This window comes from Strigops habroptila, chromosome 1 (assembly GCF_004027225.2).
Source record: "Strigops habroptila isolate Jane chromosome 1, bStrHab1.2.pri, whole genome shotgun sequence".
Taxonomy (NCBI): domain Eukaryota; kingdom Metazoa; phylum Chordata; class Aves; order Psittaciformes; family Psittacidae; genus Strigops; species Strigops habroptila.
Genome location: NC_044277.2, coordinates 8,349,044 through 8,370,377, shown reverse-complemented (window position 1 = coordinate 8,370,377; position 21,334 = coordinate 8,349,044). Strand labels below are relative to the sequence as shown.

Genomic DNA, 21,334 nt, shown 5'->3' with positions numbered 1-21,334 from the left:
CAACGGTTCTTGTTCTACCTTTCTTCCTCTGGATCCACTTGTTAATTCCTCTATTACACTGAAATTGTAAGGTGTTTGGGGCAAAGACCAGTTTGTTATTCTGAGTTTGAACAGCTTTTAGCCCAGTGAGGCCTTATAACAGACCATAACTAGGTTCTTGCTGCTTCAGCAACACATTTTAATTAAAGTCCTACTTCAATGAACTGGCCTTCTATTTTCCTTCCTTGCTCCCCCTCCTCTAATGACTGACAAATGAGCAGCAGAGTTCAGCCACTGACCCTCCGTATTGACTCCCAATTGTCCGTGTCATCCCACTGTGACAAGTTCTGGCCATTAAAATTACAAAATCTTCATTCTTTTTCCAGCCCTTCTGGCCCATGTCTCCTCACTGTAGCTTTCCTCCCCACTTAAAACAGGTACCTCACAACAAGACCCACTTGCTGAGCAGATGCAGATTGCTGCCTGCAAGAGCTAGACAGGCAGGTGAAATCCAGGACCTGTGTCAGTGCTGCCCACATCTCCTGCATACAGCAGCACCACATACAGGATCCAGACATATGAAAACAGGCTTTGCTTTCCAGAGTCGACAGAAAGAAAGCCAACCGCAGCCTATCTGCATAAATCAACAACATAAATAACGTATGTGGGCTGAGCACTTGCCATCAGTAGGATCACAACCCACCTTGAGATACATGCATAGGATTTAGTCCATACGTCTCCCAAGATGCAGCAGCAGCAGCTGCCAGGAAATGCTACTGCTCACCAGCTCACAGTGGCCCAGAAGAGGAAGAAAATGTGATATACAATTCTCTATTCTCAATCACCTCCCTAAATCCTTTGCATTTCAATCTAAGAAGGACAGAGATGAGACAAAGAAGAAGTAGAGGCAGAGGATGCACACAGGCTGCATGTTTTAAATTCTCTGGTCCCCCAGTGCCAGCAGGTCCATGGAAACATGAGGGAACAGCAGAGTTCAGGTTAAGTGAATTAAACAAATCTGCTTAATCTACCCGGAGCTTATATCTGACGCTGAGCAAGGTACGGCTGAGAATGAAGATGGATGGGACTTCCAGACCCATCAGAAACACAAACCCAGATGTCTCTGGCAAACAGGATGCAAATACTCCATCCCACCACATGCTGTGTATGAGCAGTCAGCTGCATTGAAGTACAGCCAGTAGCATGACCATGTATGAGCCACCAGCCATGAAATGATGCATGTTCTTGAATGAATGCCATCACTTTCTTTACTGCACTCTCTCCTGCACTATGAGCAGAATAGTTACCCAGTCTCAAAGTCAGTAGCTCCTTCATCTCTGGTGAGCTGAATTGATACAAAAGCAACTGAATTAGCAGCCCTGAAACATGACAGCCTTTCATGAGTTTGTCTTTTCTCCCTGGGAGTGAAAATAGCATGATCAACAACAGTTTGTGTGGCCACACCTTCCACTATCAGTAAGCCCTAACTGAGGCTTGGAATCTACCCTCTCAGGAACAGGACACAGCAGAGGCACCCTAAGAATGTCATTTAATCTGTGGCATACACTGCCAATGAGGATGTCAGCTTTGGGGATGGCTTTTGTGTATGATTTAAAGACTGGTTAGAGGAAACGGTCTCTCCAGTGGTCCCTGACGTTTCATTCCCAGTGTCTTCCCAGAACACACCACGATGTGCTGAAACCGCAGTTCTTGGAGAACGTTTGCTAATACTGAACCATTGCTACCCCTGGATATCAACTTCCCCTACTTACTGGTCCAGTCTTTTCACACTCTTTTTCACTGTCTGTCCCCTGAGCCAGGAAGGAGCAATCATCTATGAGAATCAGCAAATGCAGACTCCTTCCAGTCTTCCCTTGCAAGAGGCTTGTCTCCACGCCACGCACGCAAAACACTAATAACACTGGAGCACTGAGACTACTGATTATTACAGGAATCATAACTGTTTCCATGTTAAATTATACCTGCCCCAGCTGGTAATTGTAACCATTTTCCGTGTCTTGTTGTGCACAAATGTGGACACATCTTGGTGCAAGGATCCTCTTTGCTATGTACGAGCACAAGAGGCGCAGCTGGGCAGGGTGGACTGCATCACACTGAGGAGGTCATTCATGTCTGTGTCTCACCACCTTGTCAGGACAAGGTTGGAAGTTCTATGGAAGCAATGTGATGAGACCTAAAAGTGCCAGAAGGAGTCTGAGGTACCTTGTATGGGTACCTCGTACCTGGGATGTACAAGGATGCATAGCCCAAAGAGCTTTCACCTCTGCTTGTCCCTGAAGGTCCCTGCTTGTCCCTGAAACTTCTATAGTTTGCATAAATACATTACAAATAATTTCTGGGTTGGTAGAAAGGCACTTGCTGCATCCAAATAGGAATATGAGCTATGGTGACTACATGGTACTTTGCTATTTCAAACACACATTCATAGTTACGTCAGACATAACCTTTGCCATCATGTTCACCTATCATTCATTTCAGCTTATCACATGACTGCACACTGCTAATAATTTCCTTATCTCCACTAAAAATTATTTGGGGGCTTAAAAAGGGTGTCATGACATGAAGAATAATCTCCAACAAAAAGCCTGATTCCGTGCTGGATCTGCTGACTCAGAACAAGGCCAGTAAGTTTCCTCTGCCTTAACTTAAAAACAAAACCAAACCACCAACCTGCAGGGAATGTCCTTTAGATGATGTAAAACCATAAACAGAGAATTACAAAAGGTCTTGATACCACGATGCAGGGCAAAGCAATACAGGAGTCACAGTCGTAAAGAAACTTATTGAAGAGAAGTGCTGCCAGGCCAGGAGAACAGAAAGAAAGGCTAAAATCATCACTCCACTTACGTGCCTTTCACAGTGCTGCAAACTCTTACATTACCGTGGTTTTGCAGTTTCTCTTAATCCCCAGCTGGTGTAGTCAGGATGCATCATGGCAAACACAGCTTCCATTAAAAAAAATGGAATTTCTGCTTCATTATTACGAAGAAAATCTGGAAAACCTGACCATGTGCTACCAGCCTGAAGAACCGCAATCCAATTGTTAAGGAAAACCCTATCAGAGGTAATAATTTCAACCAGCAATGGCTACAACAGACACATATTCAGGCCTGATCTGGCATGAGGCTGGTTTCCCATGCAGGAATGGTGGCAGATATGGCTATACCACTGAAGCCTCAGACCCAGCATTGGCTTACCTCTAGGTCAAGGGTTGAAGCTCTAAACTTGGTTTCTCTTTATAGATACGCCTGCGTGGTTGTTATTTGACGTAATAGGGAGACTGGTCCTAAGGGTGTTTAAGCAGAAGTGTAACCCGCCTTGTGTCTCACTGGCATCTCTTTTTACAGCTCAAGAGAAGATGAAGCTATCCCTCTTTTCCCCCTGTTGAAATTACATTTAACATGCCTTGAACATGCTCCTCCTTTAGTCTCTGTTTTTCAGACCTTCTTCAGGTTTTGCAGCCAAACCATGAGCATGCAGGGGCAAGAGGGAGCTTCGGGATGAGCCCCAGATTGCCACACAGCACACTGTCCTTGGGTTTCCACTCTGAGGGCTCTGCTTTGCACTAAAATAACAAATGAAGTTTAACTCTCCTGCTGTTTGGGCGCCAGCCTGTAACTCTTAGCTCTGTGCTACCAAGCGAAGACGACAACTGTGGCCTGTATAGAGAGGATGGATACACCTCAGGAATCACAATCCCCTGGCTGCCCATACAGCAGGAATAGCTCAAGCAACAAACAGCTATTTTCCACCACTGCACGGCCAAGACACCTCACTGCTGACCAGGTCTTGGGCCTGTCACAGAGTCTCCCATGCAGGCAAACAGCAACAAAACGTTTTACACTGAAGACATTTTGCAATTAGAGCTAAATAGGCAACTTGCCTGAAACAGGCACCAAAGCACCAGGAGGGCAATTAAGTTGTTTTCTCTGTACAAGCAGCACCTTCATTAAATAGCTCCTAACATGTTCACCTACAAGAATAGCCTTAATTGCCCTCCTCCTTCTGTTTTACCTCTCACAGCACAGTTACTCCTCCTCCCTTCCACAGCTTTATTTCCAACATCTCCCTTGCCTCCTTCTCCAGCTCCGCTGCCATTTGTCATCATCACTGGAACTGTGTTCACAGCTGCTGGCTTCTTCCCTGCACCATTGCTACTCTTACCTCACTCTAAAAAAACATTGGCTTTATTGCTTATTCCCACCCTGCCTTTCTTATTTTAACCAAGTGGGCTGAAAACCATTCTTCTTTCCCTCTGGACGAGGCAGAAACCAGACAGGTCCATCTGTTCTCCTTACAGGATCAGTGACAAAGAGTCTGCATGGACACCTAAAGATTACATCCCACTCTTCAACAGAGATGACAGCTCTGAAGGAATGACCATATTGTAATTGCTTTGTTAAATAACTCAGAGATAGAGCTAGAAGTTTGTGCTCTGGATAGGATAACATTGACTTGGCACCCTTTCCAGAAAAAAGAGGAAGGGAAGGGAAAGGAAGGGAAGGGAAAGGAAGGGAAGGGAAGGGAAAGGAAGGGAAGGGAAGGAAAGTTTTATATATTTACCTGCTCTGAGAAAGGTGAACCAGACTTAAGACTGTAAGATTTTAGTATTTGGGGCAGTCATCTTCAGCACAAAAGGATGTCTCTGTTTTAACCTCTTGTCCAGAATGCTTTGTAAAGTTATTAGCCCACCAAGGCCTTCAACAGTGTGATTAGGATAAGATTCAATTCACTTAAAAGTTAATGTTTATAATGCAGGTGTCTCCATCTCAGCCATGTATTGAAGTTTCTGCTATAATAGAGGGATACCTATTTATTTGGTGTCATCCCTGGTAACCAGGATGTGATTTATCAGTGTCATCAATCAGGATGAGTTGAACAATCATCAATAGTCCACTAGTAGTGGTCTATACAGGCAACTGAGGAGATTGAAATGACTCGGCCACATTTAGACATTTAGTTCCAAGAATCCCAGTTCAATTACTTTTACTGCTGCTACTTACATTATGTTACATTACAATGTTAATAATCCACTTAAGAAATGAGTGGATCTCTTTTCCTGAGTTACTTCATAGCTTCCTGCTGCTCAATTTAAACAAAAAAACAACACCAAACCCCAACATATTCCTGGTTATAACTCAAAGTCCTGCTTAATACCAGTCATGAATACACAGAATTATTGATGTAAACCCATATTTTGTGGCTAAGCTACAAGCTATGGTTGTCTCTTGGAAAATTCTCCAAGTTTGGTTTAAAAATGACAAGAGGAAAAGTGATGATTTCTTGTGCAAATTCTTCCAGCAGATATCTGCTCCTCTATTAGACCTTATCTATAGCCTGAATTTATCTTGAATCATCTTCCAACCATTGCTATATTGTCATTTATGCAAATAAAAAAGCCCTCTATTATAACAGAAACTCTGAGTCCTTGTAGGCTGAAAAAAACACTGATGGAGCACTCAGATTAATGATTACAAACACATTATCTATTTCATCTTGCTTGGAAACTAACTCATGGTAGAATAAGTGAAAACAAGCACCACCAATGAAGATGAGAACTGACACATTTCCATCTGCCCAAAATCTCTTTCTTTCACTCATCCCAATAATGTTTTCTTTAAAGTTGCTGTTTCCAGAAAACTACAAGATACTACTCTATAACAGAAGACCCTTCCTGTGGTCTCCAGCAAAATGTTGCTTTGGAGGTGCTTATGCCCTGCTTTGGTGTCTGGGAGCAATGTTGTGTTTTTATCCCATTTTCTGGGGAATGTGGTGATTCGGGCAGCAAGACAAAGCATTCAGTCCTGTCTATAACTCACTAGAGAAAGTTGCTGTCCATTTATTGCTACACCAGGAGCTCCCGTCTTGTATTTTCTTGGTTATCAGCACTGGCAGCAAATGCAGCAGCAAACTAGGACCTTGTATTATCATCTTAACTCTGGGAACAACAGCTGCAGATGTGATTCAGGCTGTGTATGAAGTACCACACAGATCTGTGTGATTAGCCTGTATGTGGCTAATCTTCCTCCTACCACTGAGACCAGGAATGTGGATAAACTTAAAGGACAGTTTGTACCCTTTCTGTGAAGAGAGATCGGTGTCCACCTCCACTTCATGTTCCCTCTTTCAAGAGAGAACAGCTGAGTCACAGCAGGAAATCTGTTACCTACACAGGTCATCAATAAATCGCTCCTTCCCTATCACCACCATCACCCCTAGAGCAAAGAGTGATCAGGATCAGTGACTCAGAAGTGTGTGAGTCTGAATCACAACTCTAAGAACTTCTCCTACAGTGATGTTGTTTGCGTTGGGGCTCTAACTTTGGGCTGTGCCCAAAGTCACAGGCTTGTCCAGCGAGAGCACCTTACCACTGGATGCTGGGTTCAATATCAGGCAGCTGTGCAACCAAAAAGGAAACACTGATGACAATGAAACACAAGGTGATTTAGAGATAATTCCTGCACCTAAACTACCTCGCACTATATGGACAAAGTAATTCCTATTGAGTCCCTACTCTGAGGGAATTAGAGGCACAATTTTAACCCTGACATAGGTGAACTCAATGTCAAAATCTAGTAAGTTAAAAAAAATTATAGGAAAGACCAAAAGTTAACATAAGTATGTCTAGGTGAGAAACAAAGAGTCATGTCAGCTCCATCAACCTGCTATAGGCCAACTGAAGTCAGAGTGAACTCTACTGTTGTTGTCACATTAAGTACAAAAGGCTGAGTGGTCACACGCAAAGCACAGCTAGATGATCCAGTGAGTGGTGCTGTGCTTCAGTAGTGAAGTGAAGAATGCCACCAAAGGAAGAAGAGAATCATAGAATCATAGAATAGTTAGGGTTGGAAAGGTCCTTAAGATCATCTAGTTCCAACCCCCCTGCCATGGGCAGGGACACCCCGCACTAAACCACATCGCCCAAGGCTCTGTCCAACCTGGCCTTGAACACTGCCAGGGATGGAGCATTCACAACTTCCTTGGGCAACCCATTCCAGTGCCTCACCACCCTCACAGCAAAGAACTTCTTCCTTATATCTAATCTAAACTTCCCCTGTTTAAGTTTGAATCCGTTATCCCTTATCTTACCACTACAGTCCCTAACGAAGAGAAGCTGGGATTGAGTGAGGAGAGGACAGGAAGAAAGAGATGGGAAAGTAAGGAGGAGATGTAGAGTAGGGATAAGTTGCTGAAGACTAAATGATTCTTCCAAATGCTGAAAAAAATTACGAAATTTTGAATTACAACAACATCAGTAAAAAAATTGAGAAGTGATTGGGAAAGGTTAAATATTTTCAATGAACTCTACTGATTACACCAAAGATTATCCCTAGCATTTCCCAGTGTAAGCACTCCATAGACAATACTGGACAATCAGTCAGCCCAGCAGCAAGCAACTTTCTTTGTGGTTTACTATGGGCATTGTTTCCTCACAGTGGGATGACCTGCCCAGCATCTGTGCCCAGATACTACATCTCACTTCTGTCTATACATATTCAGGACTGTCCACTAATATTCAGGATTAAATGAAGTGGGCATAAAGGAAGACTCTGTGACTCTGGACCTAGAAGTCTGCCCGTTATGAGAAATGCATAAAACAACATATTCCTTGAAGTGCAACCACATTCATCACTCCTCACAATATAAAGTAGTTCACATCTTGGACATGCACAAATCTTAACTGGATACAGCCCTGAGCCCTGATTCGACTTTGAAGTTAGCTCTGCTCTGTGGATTGTACTGGAAACCTCTAAAACCTTCCAAACTAAATGGTTTTATGGTTGAAATTGTCAACTCCCTCCTACAGCCCAACATCAGACATGACCTACACCAAGAAATGGATATAATGACAGTGCTTTGCTTCCTTACCTTCCCCAGCTGCACTGTATTTGTTAACTAAATAATTGTATTTGTTAATTAAATAACTGCATTTATGAGGGAGGAAAAATCCTCTCTCTACTTTGGGGAGCAGTGAGGGAAGAAATGACTCCATGCTTACAATAGAGCCAGCTCCCAGTGTGAAGGAAACAAGCAGTGAACACTACAGTGTGAGTACCGACAACTCTGGGACAGGTTGGTGCTCACTTGTTATCTTGCCAGAAGTTCTGCATCTCTCCTATTTAACCCACTCCTCAAGCTGTCTTACCTTACTGGGAGGGCATGTCTGTTGTGGCAGGGAAGTACCTCACCAGAGGTGCAGAACCTTGACTTTGGCTTCTGGCAACAGCAGGATATCAGTAAAAAATGAGAAGATTTTGTAGTGGGTCCAGAACAAGCTTGTGGTGCAGCAGCCAGATCCAATTGTTGTTCTGACTCTAATAGATTTACTCTACATTCGTACCGACATGACTAAAAGAGGTTGCTGGCTCAGTATTTCTGCAAAAACAAGCAAAACACAAACCAGCAGCTGTTAAAGGAATACACCACCACCCAAAAGCGCTTCCTTATGTCAGGGCATTTTCATGCATTCAGATTTTGTACAGTTCTCTGATGATTTGAGCATTAGGTTCAATTATGCTACTTTACTGATTCAGCTGGTGTATGAAAGTGAGTATGCCCTCTAAAATACTGAATGGTGCTTACATATCTATAAAGCTTTATAGAGAAAACTATAGCACAGAAAAAAAATAATCTAAGCCTATGAATGACCCTCACAATCACACTCCTTCATCCCATGCCATTCAAATTGACCTTCTACATTTGCTACAGGCTTCAAAAGGACAATGTCCAAGCCACTCAGAGAGTTTTCTGGTCCCTAAAATGGCACCTTCTAGAAAGCAGTGTTGCCTGTTCATTGATTTGGGGGCCAATTTTGAGTGATAGAGACAAGAGGAGCAATGCAAATAGACAGAAATTCAGGAATAGGAAGGAGGACTGCTGCTGGCCAACTCCCACCAGAGTTACACCTCTGCCCAGATAAATCCCAAATGTTTGCAAGAAGATGGAGGAAAGATAGGGTCAGCCGTAGCTCTTGAGTTTGAAGCTCGATACAAGAGGTTGTACAGTTTGGGTTTCAGCATGACCTCAAGATCAACTGCAACTATGATTATAAATCAAGAGCTAATTTATGGAAGGACTCAGGGAGATAAACCCCATAGCAAACCAAAGAACAAAGGCAAGGCAGAAAGGTAAACTCAGGACTCCCAAAGAGTAAAAGATCTTAAAGCTACTGAAACCAGCAGCATAAGTAGGATGATGAAACTAAGCATGTCAACTGCACCATCATATTTTTCTTTGGCATAACATCAGGGATGACTGTAGGGCTGTCATGGCTTGGGATAGTAAGTAGCCACATATGTAAAGCTCTTGAGGAAGGAGAATTAGAATTTTATGTTGAGCCTAATATTAATAAAAGCCTATGTAATAATGAGTCATATTCCTCTTGCCTTTAAAGGTAGGACTCATCTGTCTGAAAGTGGCTTTTACTGCAGTCATTTACCAAAGATCAAGTCACCTCAGCTCCTGCTATAGACAATGAAGCGCTGCTCAATGGAGCTGAAGCTATGATTTATCTCCATATAAAGCAGACCCCTACATCTGGCTGGATGAATTGCACCATAAAATCTATTGACTGTATTGACTAAATCTTGACTGACTATAAAGAGAACTTAAATACCTATTACACACACAGAACTGTACATGAACATATCTAAATTTAGTTATCTTAATGTGGCTTTGAGTTCTTCCTGCCTCTCAGGTCATGCAAAAAGTTTCCCATCCCTTGGATATTTTCGGTGTAAATACCTAAATCCAAGTTAGTCACCTGAGGTCTCCTTTGTGGAAAGTTTGAGGCACCGCAAGAGGTGATTAATCTCTCCTATTTTAGAATCATCTTTAGAATAAGATTAATGGCACTCCGGAAAGTTCTATTTCCTGTTTTCCTTCAGCAGCTACAAAAGGAGTCCAGACAACTACCTCAGATAAGGCACTAGATGGATAGGTCCCATTGTGAATGTTGAGAGACTGCCTCACAGGCCCTGAGAAAAAGCAGGGAAATACAGTTGTTTGAAGCAATTTAGCACTGATGAGAGTAATGTATTTGAGAATGTACTATGTGATAACGCCATATTCTGAGAGCAGAAACTTCCAGGAGCATTCATCTGCCAGATCTCACCACCTCTGCACAGTGTCATTGCACCCAGCACCTGACAAGGTAGTAGAGCAACATCTACAATAATGAGAGAGACAAAATTGGGAGAAACAATACAACTAGCAATGTCATTAGTGTTTGACACAAATCGTAAGAAGTAATAATTATGTCTACTGTAGTAACCCAAAGATGCTCAGTCCTGCTCTCTATCCATGAGGCCAGCTGGCATGACCAGTGTCCATGTCACTGACCTCACTTACCTCCAAAGCAGGGAGCCACATGCAGCCTCCTGCTGGGAGCGGTCCCAGGTCTGTGGCAGCACTTGACCTGTGCCCAGTCGCTTAGTTGTCTCAGACTAAAACCACAGCACAGGTCATCCAGCAATGTTGTGTTATTGGCCAGCATGTGTCACTGCTTGGGAACATCCCCAGCATGATTTTGCCAATTAGTCTAGACATAGTTAATGACTACTTTTGGCAAGAGAAAAGCTGCTGCCATAGCTGCAGTGCAAGGCTGGTTCTGAGCAGCGGCCCAATGCATCTGGTGCCACTGCGCAGACAGGATCTGAGGTCAGCTCTGGGAGCCTCAGCCGGTTGTGTGCATTGAAATTCTTCCAGCATGTCTCACAAGAGCAGCGGTGTTAGCAAAAGTAGAAGAGTAAATTCCAGTTCATGTAATTACCTTCCTAAATTAATTCCCCTGCAATTTCAATCAGCTGCTCTTCACATTCCCTCCTCAGGGTGTAATCCCTCCTCATAAGCGCCCTTAGCAGTGCATGGAGAGGCACGAGGGGAGCAAAGATAAGCAGAGCTGATGCTGCACTGCTGAGAGCCTGGTGGGCAGCTCCCCACCATGAGCTTTGGGGATTTCACCATCAGCCCCTCAACAGCTGTACTTGCTTCTGCTCCATCCCCTCTGAAACCAGAAAACTGCAGACTCTGCACTTAGAGTCAGTGGGAATGCCTTGTAAAGCGTCTTCTGGTTTAGGATTAACATCTCTTTCGTTCACCCGACGTTAGTATAACCCAAATGTAACAGCTCCCATAAAACATATAAGAACTACAACTTGGATGGATCAGGGGATTTAAGCTTTCAGCACTGCTTTAGCTCTACTTTAGCAGTGGACAGTGCTGGGAACGTTGGATTATTTTGTTATAGGAGATACACACCGTGTCAAAAGCATGAAAAAACTGAGACAGGAAGATAACAGTTACATGCTTGTTACTGAATTAAATAGATAAACAGAGCCCAACAACCAGTTTTGAACAAAACGAAATGAGGAAAGATTTCTGGTTTGACATAGGTGCAATGTCTCATAACATCTTAGTTCTAGTATTAATCCATATGACCAGGAGAAACGACATGAAATTAAAAACTGGCTTCAGAGCTATAAATAAAGCCCAAAAAAATTACATTGAATTAACCAGGAAGGGGGGAAGTTGTTATTTAGTGAAACGCTGAATGGATTTTCTTAGTTCTGGTCTTGTTAAGTGCTTCCTTAATGAGCTATAAAAAGAATTAAATTGAATGTTAATAAAATTATGAAGAACCAATCTGGACGGTGATCAAAACACCAGCAGGGACAGAAGAAAATAAATAGGAAAAGCATCTGAGATTTAAAAAAAAACACCACTGAAGAGCCAACATGACAATCACAAACTAACACGGGTTGGCAAAGGAATGCCTAACACATCCATACAGCTCTCAGCAACAGCTCTGAAACCAGGGAGGACAAGTGAGATTCAAGTATCCATAAAATGAAATAAAGTCTGGAAAGTTAAAAGAAGCAAAAGACAACAGCCATCCCAGACAGGATTAGGATTCCTCCACTGCTGCTGCCAATGGACCTGTAATGCTCCACCACCACGTACCAGAAACCTAGAAAAAATAAAGTAGGAAAGACTTGGGCAATATTAATGCATGTAGGAAAAGGAAGTGAGAGCACATGTCACCTCAAGAGACACTGGATGATTCTCATGTCACGGTCTCAGCGTCTCTCCAAACTGAGATTTAGCAGTGTTGGAGATATGAAACTCCACTTCAGCATGCTTTTTAAAACCTACACAAACAAGCAAAAAGCAGCACCTCTAAGGAGGGCAAGGGGACCATAAACAAAGGTGGCTATTAAGGCACAGAAGGGATGAAGGCCTGTGGCAGAACTGTAGCTTAGGAGGATGTTACCAGACCAAGCAGAGCAGCAAGTCGGCTGTGCGGAGGAAGACGATGATACCTAGTGCTGCTTTCCATCACATCTCAGTCAACTCTTCTGCTTTGGGTGACCCCAACATCACCTTGGATAATTTCCTCCTGACATCAGTGGAACCTTTCACTTGCTCCAAATTAAATATGCTCTTAAGCTGTTTGCTTGCTGAAGGCTAGGGAAGGCAATTTACAGATTTCCAGTCTGAAAGTTCTCTCGAAGTGTTTTTTTTCTAAAGTAGGTTACCATGAAACTAAATATCCCTGGGCATGCCTCTCTCCCAGAAAGTGCTATGTTTCCCACCTATCACCCTAGGACAGAACGCAGCATATACTCAATGGTTCTTATGGACCATACTTCCTGTAAAGCTATTAATATTTAAGTTATCTCATTTAATACAGTATATGCCAGAAGCAATAGCAGATGCAATGTCTCCATGGCTCCTCTCCTTCTGTAAAGTTCCACTCATAAAAAGGGAATATAGCATTATTAAATACAAGAAGGGAATATAGTATTAGTAAATACAAGAAAGGAATATAGCATTATTAAATACCAGAATACACGTTATCATTTATTTATACCATACATGCTGATCATGGTAGTACCCAACCACCCCGCTGCCTGGCTATGTCTAAGGTCACCAATCTATTATGTTTTTAAACAAGATATAAATGATCTTAGCACTCACTTGACTGATTTTTGTTTGGAAAGTTTCTTACAGCTGTTAAATAAGATCCAAATTACTCAATTTCAGACCTTGTCCTTGCATATTCATGTCATCACCTAGCCTTGCACATACCTTTCAACGCAGGAAATGAATTTTTACTGACCACAAAGTACAGAATTGTGGTCTACATATACACACAGGTTTGTATGTTGGCTAATCTATAAATAAAGAGGATTTAATCAAGTGATATTTGAAGATGGAGAGCCTCAAAGAAAGAACAGAAAGATGCCAGGTGAGTAGCCTTTGGGGTGATGTCTGGGAGAAGCAGGAACCGCTGGGGTACCTTCGTGTTCACTTGCACACACTCAAGCACACGGAGGTATGTATATAACTGATGCTACATGTATGTGAGGATTTTTTAATTCAGGTTTTTTAATATGCATAGTCTTTGGTTACTAGTTTTCCATTAGGTTTGTTTTGAATGTTTCTACATTCTGCACCAAAATGAGCAAAATGGGTTGGGAAAGTCTCTCCCTGCTAATTTTTAAAACATTTCCCTAAACTGCATCTCAGATTAAAACAAGTAAAATACATGTGGCCTCTCCACCCAGCAGCCCACCCAGAGCTGCCCAGACCCTGCTGTGCCCCATGATGATCTGATGTTTGCTGTGAGAAGCAAAGAGAGGCACAAGAAGAAACTGAGATGGCTTTTAGCCCCAACCCAGCTGCTGTGTTGGAGATACTGCAGTAAGTCTTGGCTCTACTGCTGACAGTGCCTCAAGGACCACCGGGGTAGCACTGAGGTGGTGCTGTTCTCCACTACAACGTTTCTCAAAAGAGAAGAAAAACACGATTTCCTGGCTGCTGGAGGAGCTTTGCTGTATCACTGCTGACCAAAATGATGACACTTGGGGCTGTTCGATTTAATACAAACTACAGAGGGGCTGTGACTTCTTTCTGAGGGGCTTATTCCTGGGCTGAGCTGACACCATCAAAAGCCCAGCTGCTGAGTGTCTGCTCTCACTGGAGGCACCAATGCTCACCTGCTCATCTGCCCTTCCTTGTGCATTACCAGCCACAGTGGATCTCGATGCCCATCCAGATAAAGCAGCATCACATGGTATGAGGGAGACCACTCACAGAAGGATGCTCAGGGAACCCCATCCCAAGGGGTTTGGGGAGATATTGAGCCTGTGGTACCAGCAGCCCTGTGCCTGCAGCTCCTGAGTGAGCAGCACCAAAATTCGGCAACTTAGCAGCGTAGCCATGGCAACACCGAGCACTGGCTGACCGACCCAACCACGGGTACCCGCACCGGGAGTGGGTCTCGCTGTCAGGAGAGATGCCCTAGCAAGGAGATATGAGGCTGTAGATGAAAACACTCCTATGCCCACCAAAGGGCCTGGTCTGTAATTTCAGAGGTAGTTTGGGTGCCTAAACAAGCATTGGGCACCTCCGAGCTGCTGAATTGACTCTGAAGCTACAACTGGGGATCCCAAGCCACTCATATTACACAGCCTGTGGCTTACCCAGGCTCTGCTGCCCCTCCTCACTCATACCAGCACACCCCAGCTTTTGGCAGCCCATGACCACAGCCTGCAATGAAGGCTGATCCCACAAACTGAGGTACAGTCAGATATCACTAAACCACATGCAAACCGAGGGTGGACTTCACAAGCCTCGGCAGAGATGCAGCAGCAGAGGTGTGTGGTGAGGTCTCCAATGACTAAGACTTCATTATTTTTTACAAAGTATACTGCAGAATATTTATCCCTGCATTACGATGAATTAGCATAAATAATTAAAACAGAACTCGCATCGGCGAACACATAAGCAAAGGGCACTTGCTAATGGACCAGGCTTGCTCTGCTGCTCCAGGGACTCACTTAGAGACAAGTCCATGCCAAAGAGGCCAAAGAAGGATTCCTATTTATCCTTTTTACCCCAAACCTGTTCCCATCTCAGCCCAGATGGCTGACACAGGCTGGTGGATCAGCACATCTTACAGAGCATCTCCCAAAGGGCAAAGAGGAAAACAACAGCAAGCCCCCAGACCTTCAACGTGCTCCCAAGTCCCACTACACTCTTTTCTGCAAACAACCCACCTACGATCAGTCATGCAAGAGGTGCTTGCCGGTGCTTCCCAGAAATGCTCACAATTTGATGGATCGCATGACTCTGCCTCCTCTTTTCATTCCAGGTATTAAGCAGTATAGAAAGAAGATTGCATGGCAAATAGGGAAGTGTTTTCAAGTGCTCCCCATGGTTTCCCTCCCTCAGGAGCAGGTATGCTGTGGTGATCTATACAAGCAGAGTACAGACAATATTGCAGACTTTCTCAAAAAAAGGCAATTTAATCCCAAGCCTTTTCCTACTCTTATTTTTCCCTGAAAGTAAAGACTGCAGTTGTCTCAGAGGATGGTATGAAAATAAGAATATCTCCTAGCTACGTCGCCTTCAGCATCTCTCTTCTTTAAGTGAGATATTGAAAATTTTCCACAAATTGATGATCTGTATTTTGTTATGTTTCTGGACTCTCTCCATTATCCACCACATATTTTGTGCTTACAATTGAAAATGAAATGGAAAAACAAAATCGTGCTTGTTTGCAGTTTTTCATTCGATTCACTTATGCTTCTGTGCATAAATAAAGCATTTGGATGGCTGGTGGAGGTGAACAGAGCTCAAGTCGGTCTCCCTAGCCAAAGTACACATCCCATGAGGCACAACTGCAGGAGTTTCCTGCAGTATATTGTACAGCTGAACATGAAGGAAAATACAGTACAGCATGGGAACAGCAGTTATACCTACGGGGAGATGAGCTCTGAAAAGAGCAGGGTTAGATTGTAGCCTGGCCTGCAACCCCAAAGAGTCATTTCCAAACCAAATATCACAAAGCTTAAACCACTTTTTTTCAATTATTTTTAATATTTTTTACTTTATTTTTTATTTGCCTTTACAGAGGTGAGATTTCTTCATGGGAAAATCAATTTTCTCTTACCAACTACACCATTAAGATATTGCCATATTGCCAAGAAGTCCATGAACCCTGGTGTCCTAGCAGAGGAGGACTGCATGGGTGTTATGTAGATCTCCTGTCTAGCAGAGCTGCCAGAGAATAAATGTTTTCAGATGGTGAAGGAAAAAAAGTCAGCTTCTTTAGGACCAAATTATCTTCCTCTTTGCTAGAAGGATAGGCTTACAAACTCACTAGTGCAGAACAAGGAAGAACTGCAAGGAAAATATCTGGCGCCGCTTTCCGTAAATCACTGCCTGTGAAAGCTGAACACTAAAACTCACATCAGGAATTTGCCCCTTTCTCCCTTGCACCTTTGGCCTTAGGGCTAGGTAGGGCTTGATCATGTTCATGCATTGCCATTCAATTATTTGAACACATTGAATCATTTCATAGATCTAACCCCAACTAATCTAAAGAGAGTGTTTACACGGGCACTGCATCGAACCTTATTTATGTGCACATTGTAACAGGGAGATACACAAAGGATCATGACCCCTTTGCAGCCATATGGGCATCACTGTACGACTTAACGAGATCCCATCTGTACCACCCTTTCCAAAGTTCTAGCAGGCAAAGCTTTTGCAAAGACCTTTGCAAAGCCCTTTCCTGCCCCCACACAACACCCTCAGTGCGTCCTGAAAGTTGTAATCCTCTTCCATCAGCAGCTTCCCACCTCCTGAATCCTGGGATATACACAGCACTGGAGTCCTTTGCCTCATCTCTTCATTAAATACCTCTGAATGCCTGGATCTGTAAGGAATTCACCACATCCATCCATGATCCATCCATCAGCTGTTTATTCTGTGGGGTTTTGTGTGAGAACATCCTTCTTACTCTTAATTTTGGTTGCATGGTATTTATAGCAAAGTTACTCAGAAGACGAAGACAAAGTGTAACACGTCATTAAGATAATGACATTAAGATAAATGGGTCTTTTCTTGAAAATTAAACCAGCATCAAATCTGTAGATTATATGGAAAGGCTGGCAAGCTCTCTCCTACCCAAGGGAAAGTGTAAACTGTTCTAGTGTGAAAAGAGGCACTGGGGGACTGCTGGGATGGCACCACGCAGTGTCACAGCAGCACCTCCAACATGAGAGAGACCCCTTTTCAGAAGGAAAAAAGCTAAAAGACGATTCATTTGAAAGCAAGAACAAAGACTCTGGGTATCAGCTCAGGTGCTGCATCCCCCCAGCACTGCTCCCACTCCCGAGCAGGTCATCGTTCTCCATTTGCGGGAACCAGCTCTGAAGCCTGTCAGCAAGATCTCAGCACACTCTTCCATCTCTTTCAGCAGAGTTCTTTTGTAGGGTTTGATCCTATAGCGAGGTAAGAGCCCTCAACTTCTACTGAGTCCACCAGGAGCTGAGACTGAACAGAGACAGAGAGTGGCCAACAGCAGACTTGGACTGCAGAGTCCCCCAGGTGTCCTGGGATGGGACATCTGTTGTGGGTTGACACACCAGGACATGTGTATTTTACTTCTTTTAAGGATAACAACTCCTAAAAGTGTCTTTTTTTCATTAATGTTGAATTTGGCATTGATTGTCTTAACACGACTGACTTCTATGAGAGCAGGTTGGACTCACACCCCAGTTTTGTAGGATTGAGTAGTCACCAAAGAGAAATCGGCCACATAGAGTATCACGTCCTCTCCTAAGAAGGATGAAACCTTACAAACACGTTGAATTTTTTCCCTATTCTATCATCCATATTGCATAAGGATCTTCAGGCTAACCACACTCCTAGAGAGCTATCTAAAATGAATGTTGTAACTCGGAAATTCTTATACCATTGCATATGAATATGCATTGAATGAAGAGATTTCATTCTCTTATACCATTGCAAATAAGTGACTCTCTTGGCTCCTCTGAGCTTCTCTAGGCTCACCCACTGTCCTATTGCTTATATCCAGACGTAAGCTTGGGCATGGATTTGACCCAGCTGCCACAGCAAGATGCCAACTGCTCATGGTGCTAAACTCTCACTTGTGCAGCATAGGGGGGCTGACAAAGGCAGGATGAAGGGGGTGCCCCTCTGCCCAGGCATGGATCTCCCCAACAAGAGGCAGCGTTATGCAACACTGAATGAATAGCAAGCTCCGGACCAAAGAGTCTTCCCAGCACAACACAGCCCGAACGCTGTCGCTCCCTACCTGCTAGCACAAGTTTTCCCATAGAAAAAGAACACTGACAAAGTGTCCACATTTTCACAGAAATGAAGCTGGAAAGCAGGAACCCGTGTCCCAAGATGCACTTTATGAGAACACTGAGAAGGGGAGAGCAGCAATGAGTGAGTGATACACAGCACCGGTTCAGTAATGAGCACTGCCTGTCACTGCTTGCCCAGGGCTATATCTCTGCCAACACCAACAACGAGCTTGCCTGAAGGTAAAATCACAGCCCTGCATTCAAGGTATTTATTTGCAAGTGCAAAGACTACACCAATGATCAGGACTTCCCCAGACCCAGCTCCAGGCTCACAGCCCATAGCACTTTGTTTGTCTGTGGCAAACAAACCAATTTCAGAAATCCCTGCTTAAGTCCTCTATCACTCTGTACACGTTATAGCAGTAAAGAAAAACAGTAACACCGTGATCAATGCTAATCCGTTGCGCTTTCAAACGCAATCCACAACACTAAAACTCGCATTTATTTTAATAGGACTCTGCCTACTCCATTCTATGCTGTAAGCAGATTTATATTTTCTATATTCCGTACAAAAACTTAAGGGAACAGAATTTTTAGGAATGCAACCCGGTGGTCATTAGCTTGACTTGTCACCTCCGGGCCACCAAAGGAGTTTGTTTCACCTCAGCTCACGTGTGGTCAGTTTAACTCTCTGGTTGGCATTGCTGCAACGCTCGGGTTTCACCCACCGCAGGGTAATGCTTTACTGGACCAAAACCCGACGCTTTCCATCTGACACTTTATTGCAGGAGAGGTTACCTCGGGGTTTCTAACAGTTAGTTTAACCGCACGCCGTGCCCCAGGCTGAACTGAAGCCGGCAGTGTTCCCCTTAAGCACTTCGAGCCTTAAAACTGCTCGGAGCTTGGTCTTTCTGGCATCCACCCCTTTCCTAGGGGCTAAAGCACGGGGGCTCGCCTGTGGTGGTGTACGCACACCAGCGAGACGCTTACTGAAGAGAAGCTGCTCGTTTGGGGAAACCCCGACAGTAAATAAATAAAGGAATACCGCCACTCAGCAGCACCCCCCATCCTTAGACACTTGCCACCCCCCGGGACTGCACCGAGCCCCCCGGAGCGCTTTACGCTGAGAATGATAAAGCAAAACGGTGTCCCCGGGGCAGCCCCGCTCCGCGCCCCGCAGCGCGCCCGCGTACTCACACGAAAGCGTGATAGAGCAGCGCCCAGCCGCGGGGCCGTTCCAGGGCGTCGTAGATCAAAGTTTGGATGCGGCGATACTTGGCGTGGTTCCGCTTCACCGGGCGGCTCAAGGGGGTCTTCGCCAGCAGCCCCAGCCCCGGCGGGGTCCGCTTGCCGCCCTCCTCCTTCCCGCCGCCCTCCAGCAGCAGCGTCCCGTCGCGGTCGGCGCCGGTGCCCAGGGCCAGTGAGCCCTGCTCGGGGTCGCCACCGCCGCCCGCCGCCGCCGCCCGCCGCCCCGCTGCCGCCGCCGCCCCGCCGGCAGCGCTACCGCCCGCCGCGCCGCGCCGTGCCTTCAGCCCCATGGTCACCGCCGGGCCCCAGAGGCGAGCTGCAGATCGGCGGCGGCAGCCCCGGGAGCCCCAGGGCCATGATCCGAGCTCCCCGCCCCTCCCCCCAAAAAATGATTTCTTTATGTATTTATATATATACACACATGTATGTATATATATATAGAGAGAGAGATAGGGAGGGAGGGGGCGAAAAGAGAAGGTGGGATGGGGGCTGCAGTCACATCCCCGTCAGGTCATCCTCGCCGGCGGCAGCGGGGAGGCAGGAACGCGGCGAGCACCTGGGCCGGCGCAAGGCAGGGAAATCATCGCTGAGTTTATTTACCAGCCCGATGCCCGAGCCCCTTCCTCCCCCCCCCCACCCCCCCGCCTCCTCTTCCTCCTCCTCCTCCTCCCAGCTCCTGCCTCCCCCCCCCCCAAGCCCTCACGTTAGGGAGTGGCCCATTGTATGCAGCCAGCAAATAGCCGGGCGCCCGCCCCCCGCTCCCCCGGCCCCGGGTGTCTAGTCATCCACGGTGCGTGGAACACCGGCGACCCCCCCCCTTACCCCCCTTCCCGGTTGCCAACCCCCAGCAGCCGCCTCTGGAGCCGCCGGCGCCGAGCGGGGAGATCCCGGCAGCCGGCGGAAGGGGAGACCCCGCTCGACACCCGGGGATCCCCCTTGCAGCATCACAGCCCCCCTCCCCGCTGCGGTGGGGGGGGGGGAGGGCATCCCCGGCCCCCGGCGGGGGGCTGCTTTCACCGCCGGAGCAGGAAGGAGCGGAGGATGGGGATGAAGGATGCCGGGAGAGGCGACGGGCAGGCGGCTGGAGGCGCTGCTGCCGGTGCGGCCGCCCTGAGCCGGGCCGAACCGAGCCGAACCGGAGCCTCCGCCCGCGGAGGGGGGAGATCGGGGGGGGGGGGCGGGGGGCAGCAGCTCCAGCCCCGCCGGGAGCAGCATTTTGCACAGGGCTCTTGCGGGAGATGCGGAGTCTGCCCCAGCCCGGGCTGTGGTTCTGCCCCCGGGGAGCAGCGCTGGGGGCTCTGCCCTGACCCGTCGGACCTAAAAGCTGCGCGCCCCCCCCCACCACCTCCGCTTCAGCGTGTGTACCAGCACCCCGCTCCAGGCTCGGACCCAAATCCTGAAGGGATGTGACTGACAGCCCTGTGCCCTTTCAGTTCCTTGGCTGCAAGGAGGATGGGAAGAGCCCCGCACCCTTGGTGCCCTGGGATTTCTGCCACGATACACTAGAAACATCCCTCCCCCCCCCCCCCTTCTCCTAGAGCTGCTTTTGAGTAAAAACCTGCCTGCAGGGCTGAGCATTTGCATAGCTACACCTTGGGAGGATACAAAGGGTCTGATTGATGGAGCCATTTTTTCTTGCCAGATAATAATAATAAAAATTAAAAATAATAATAAAAATAAAAAAGACAAAGCCTTACAGATTGCTGGTTGCTTCATGGGAGGTCCTTCTCCTCCTCCAGATGGGGGAATTTTCCTGGTATCTCCTGAAGAGATGCCAAGACACCCAAGAGCCCTTCCAGACTCATAGAGAAGCAGATTTGCCACCTACTCTAGCTGTTCCCACTCCATTCCCCAAGGGATTTATGATCTGAGCAGTCCTTCTCCTGTTTCACACACCAGGAGGGACAACAGATGGAAAGGGAGATTCTGGATGTGATTTTTGGACCCACAACAGGGCCGCA

At 45.9% G+C, this 21,334-nt stretch overlaps 1 protein-coding gene across 3 annotated transcripts in view; it reads right to left on the bottom strand.

The window, feature by feature from the left end:
- The window catches only part of KCNQ3 (potassium voltage-gated channel subfamily Q member 3), a 206,753-nt gene extending 185,650 nt beyond the window's left edge, over positions 1-21,103 (bottom strand). Inside the window, exons 1-2 of one of the 3 annotated variants that reach the window (XM_030502655.1) lie at positions 21,071-21,103; positions 19,323-19,929 (exon numbers count right to left, since the gene is read on the bottom strand). In XM_030502655.1, the coding sequence (XP_030358515.1) occupies positions 19,323-19,663 (341 nt within the window). In that variant the 5' untranslated portion in view covers positions 19,664-19,929; positions 21,071-21,103. Of the gene's footprint in view, positions 1-19,322; positions 20,025-21,070 lie in introns of those variants that run through there. The other 2 variants (XM_030502646.2, XM_030502665.1) reach the window with 2 other exon arrangements.
- Positions 21,104-21,334: the final 231 nt, after the last annotated feature.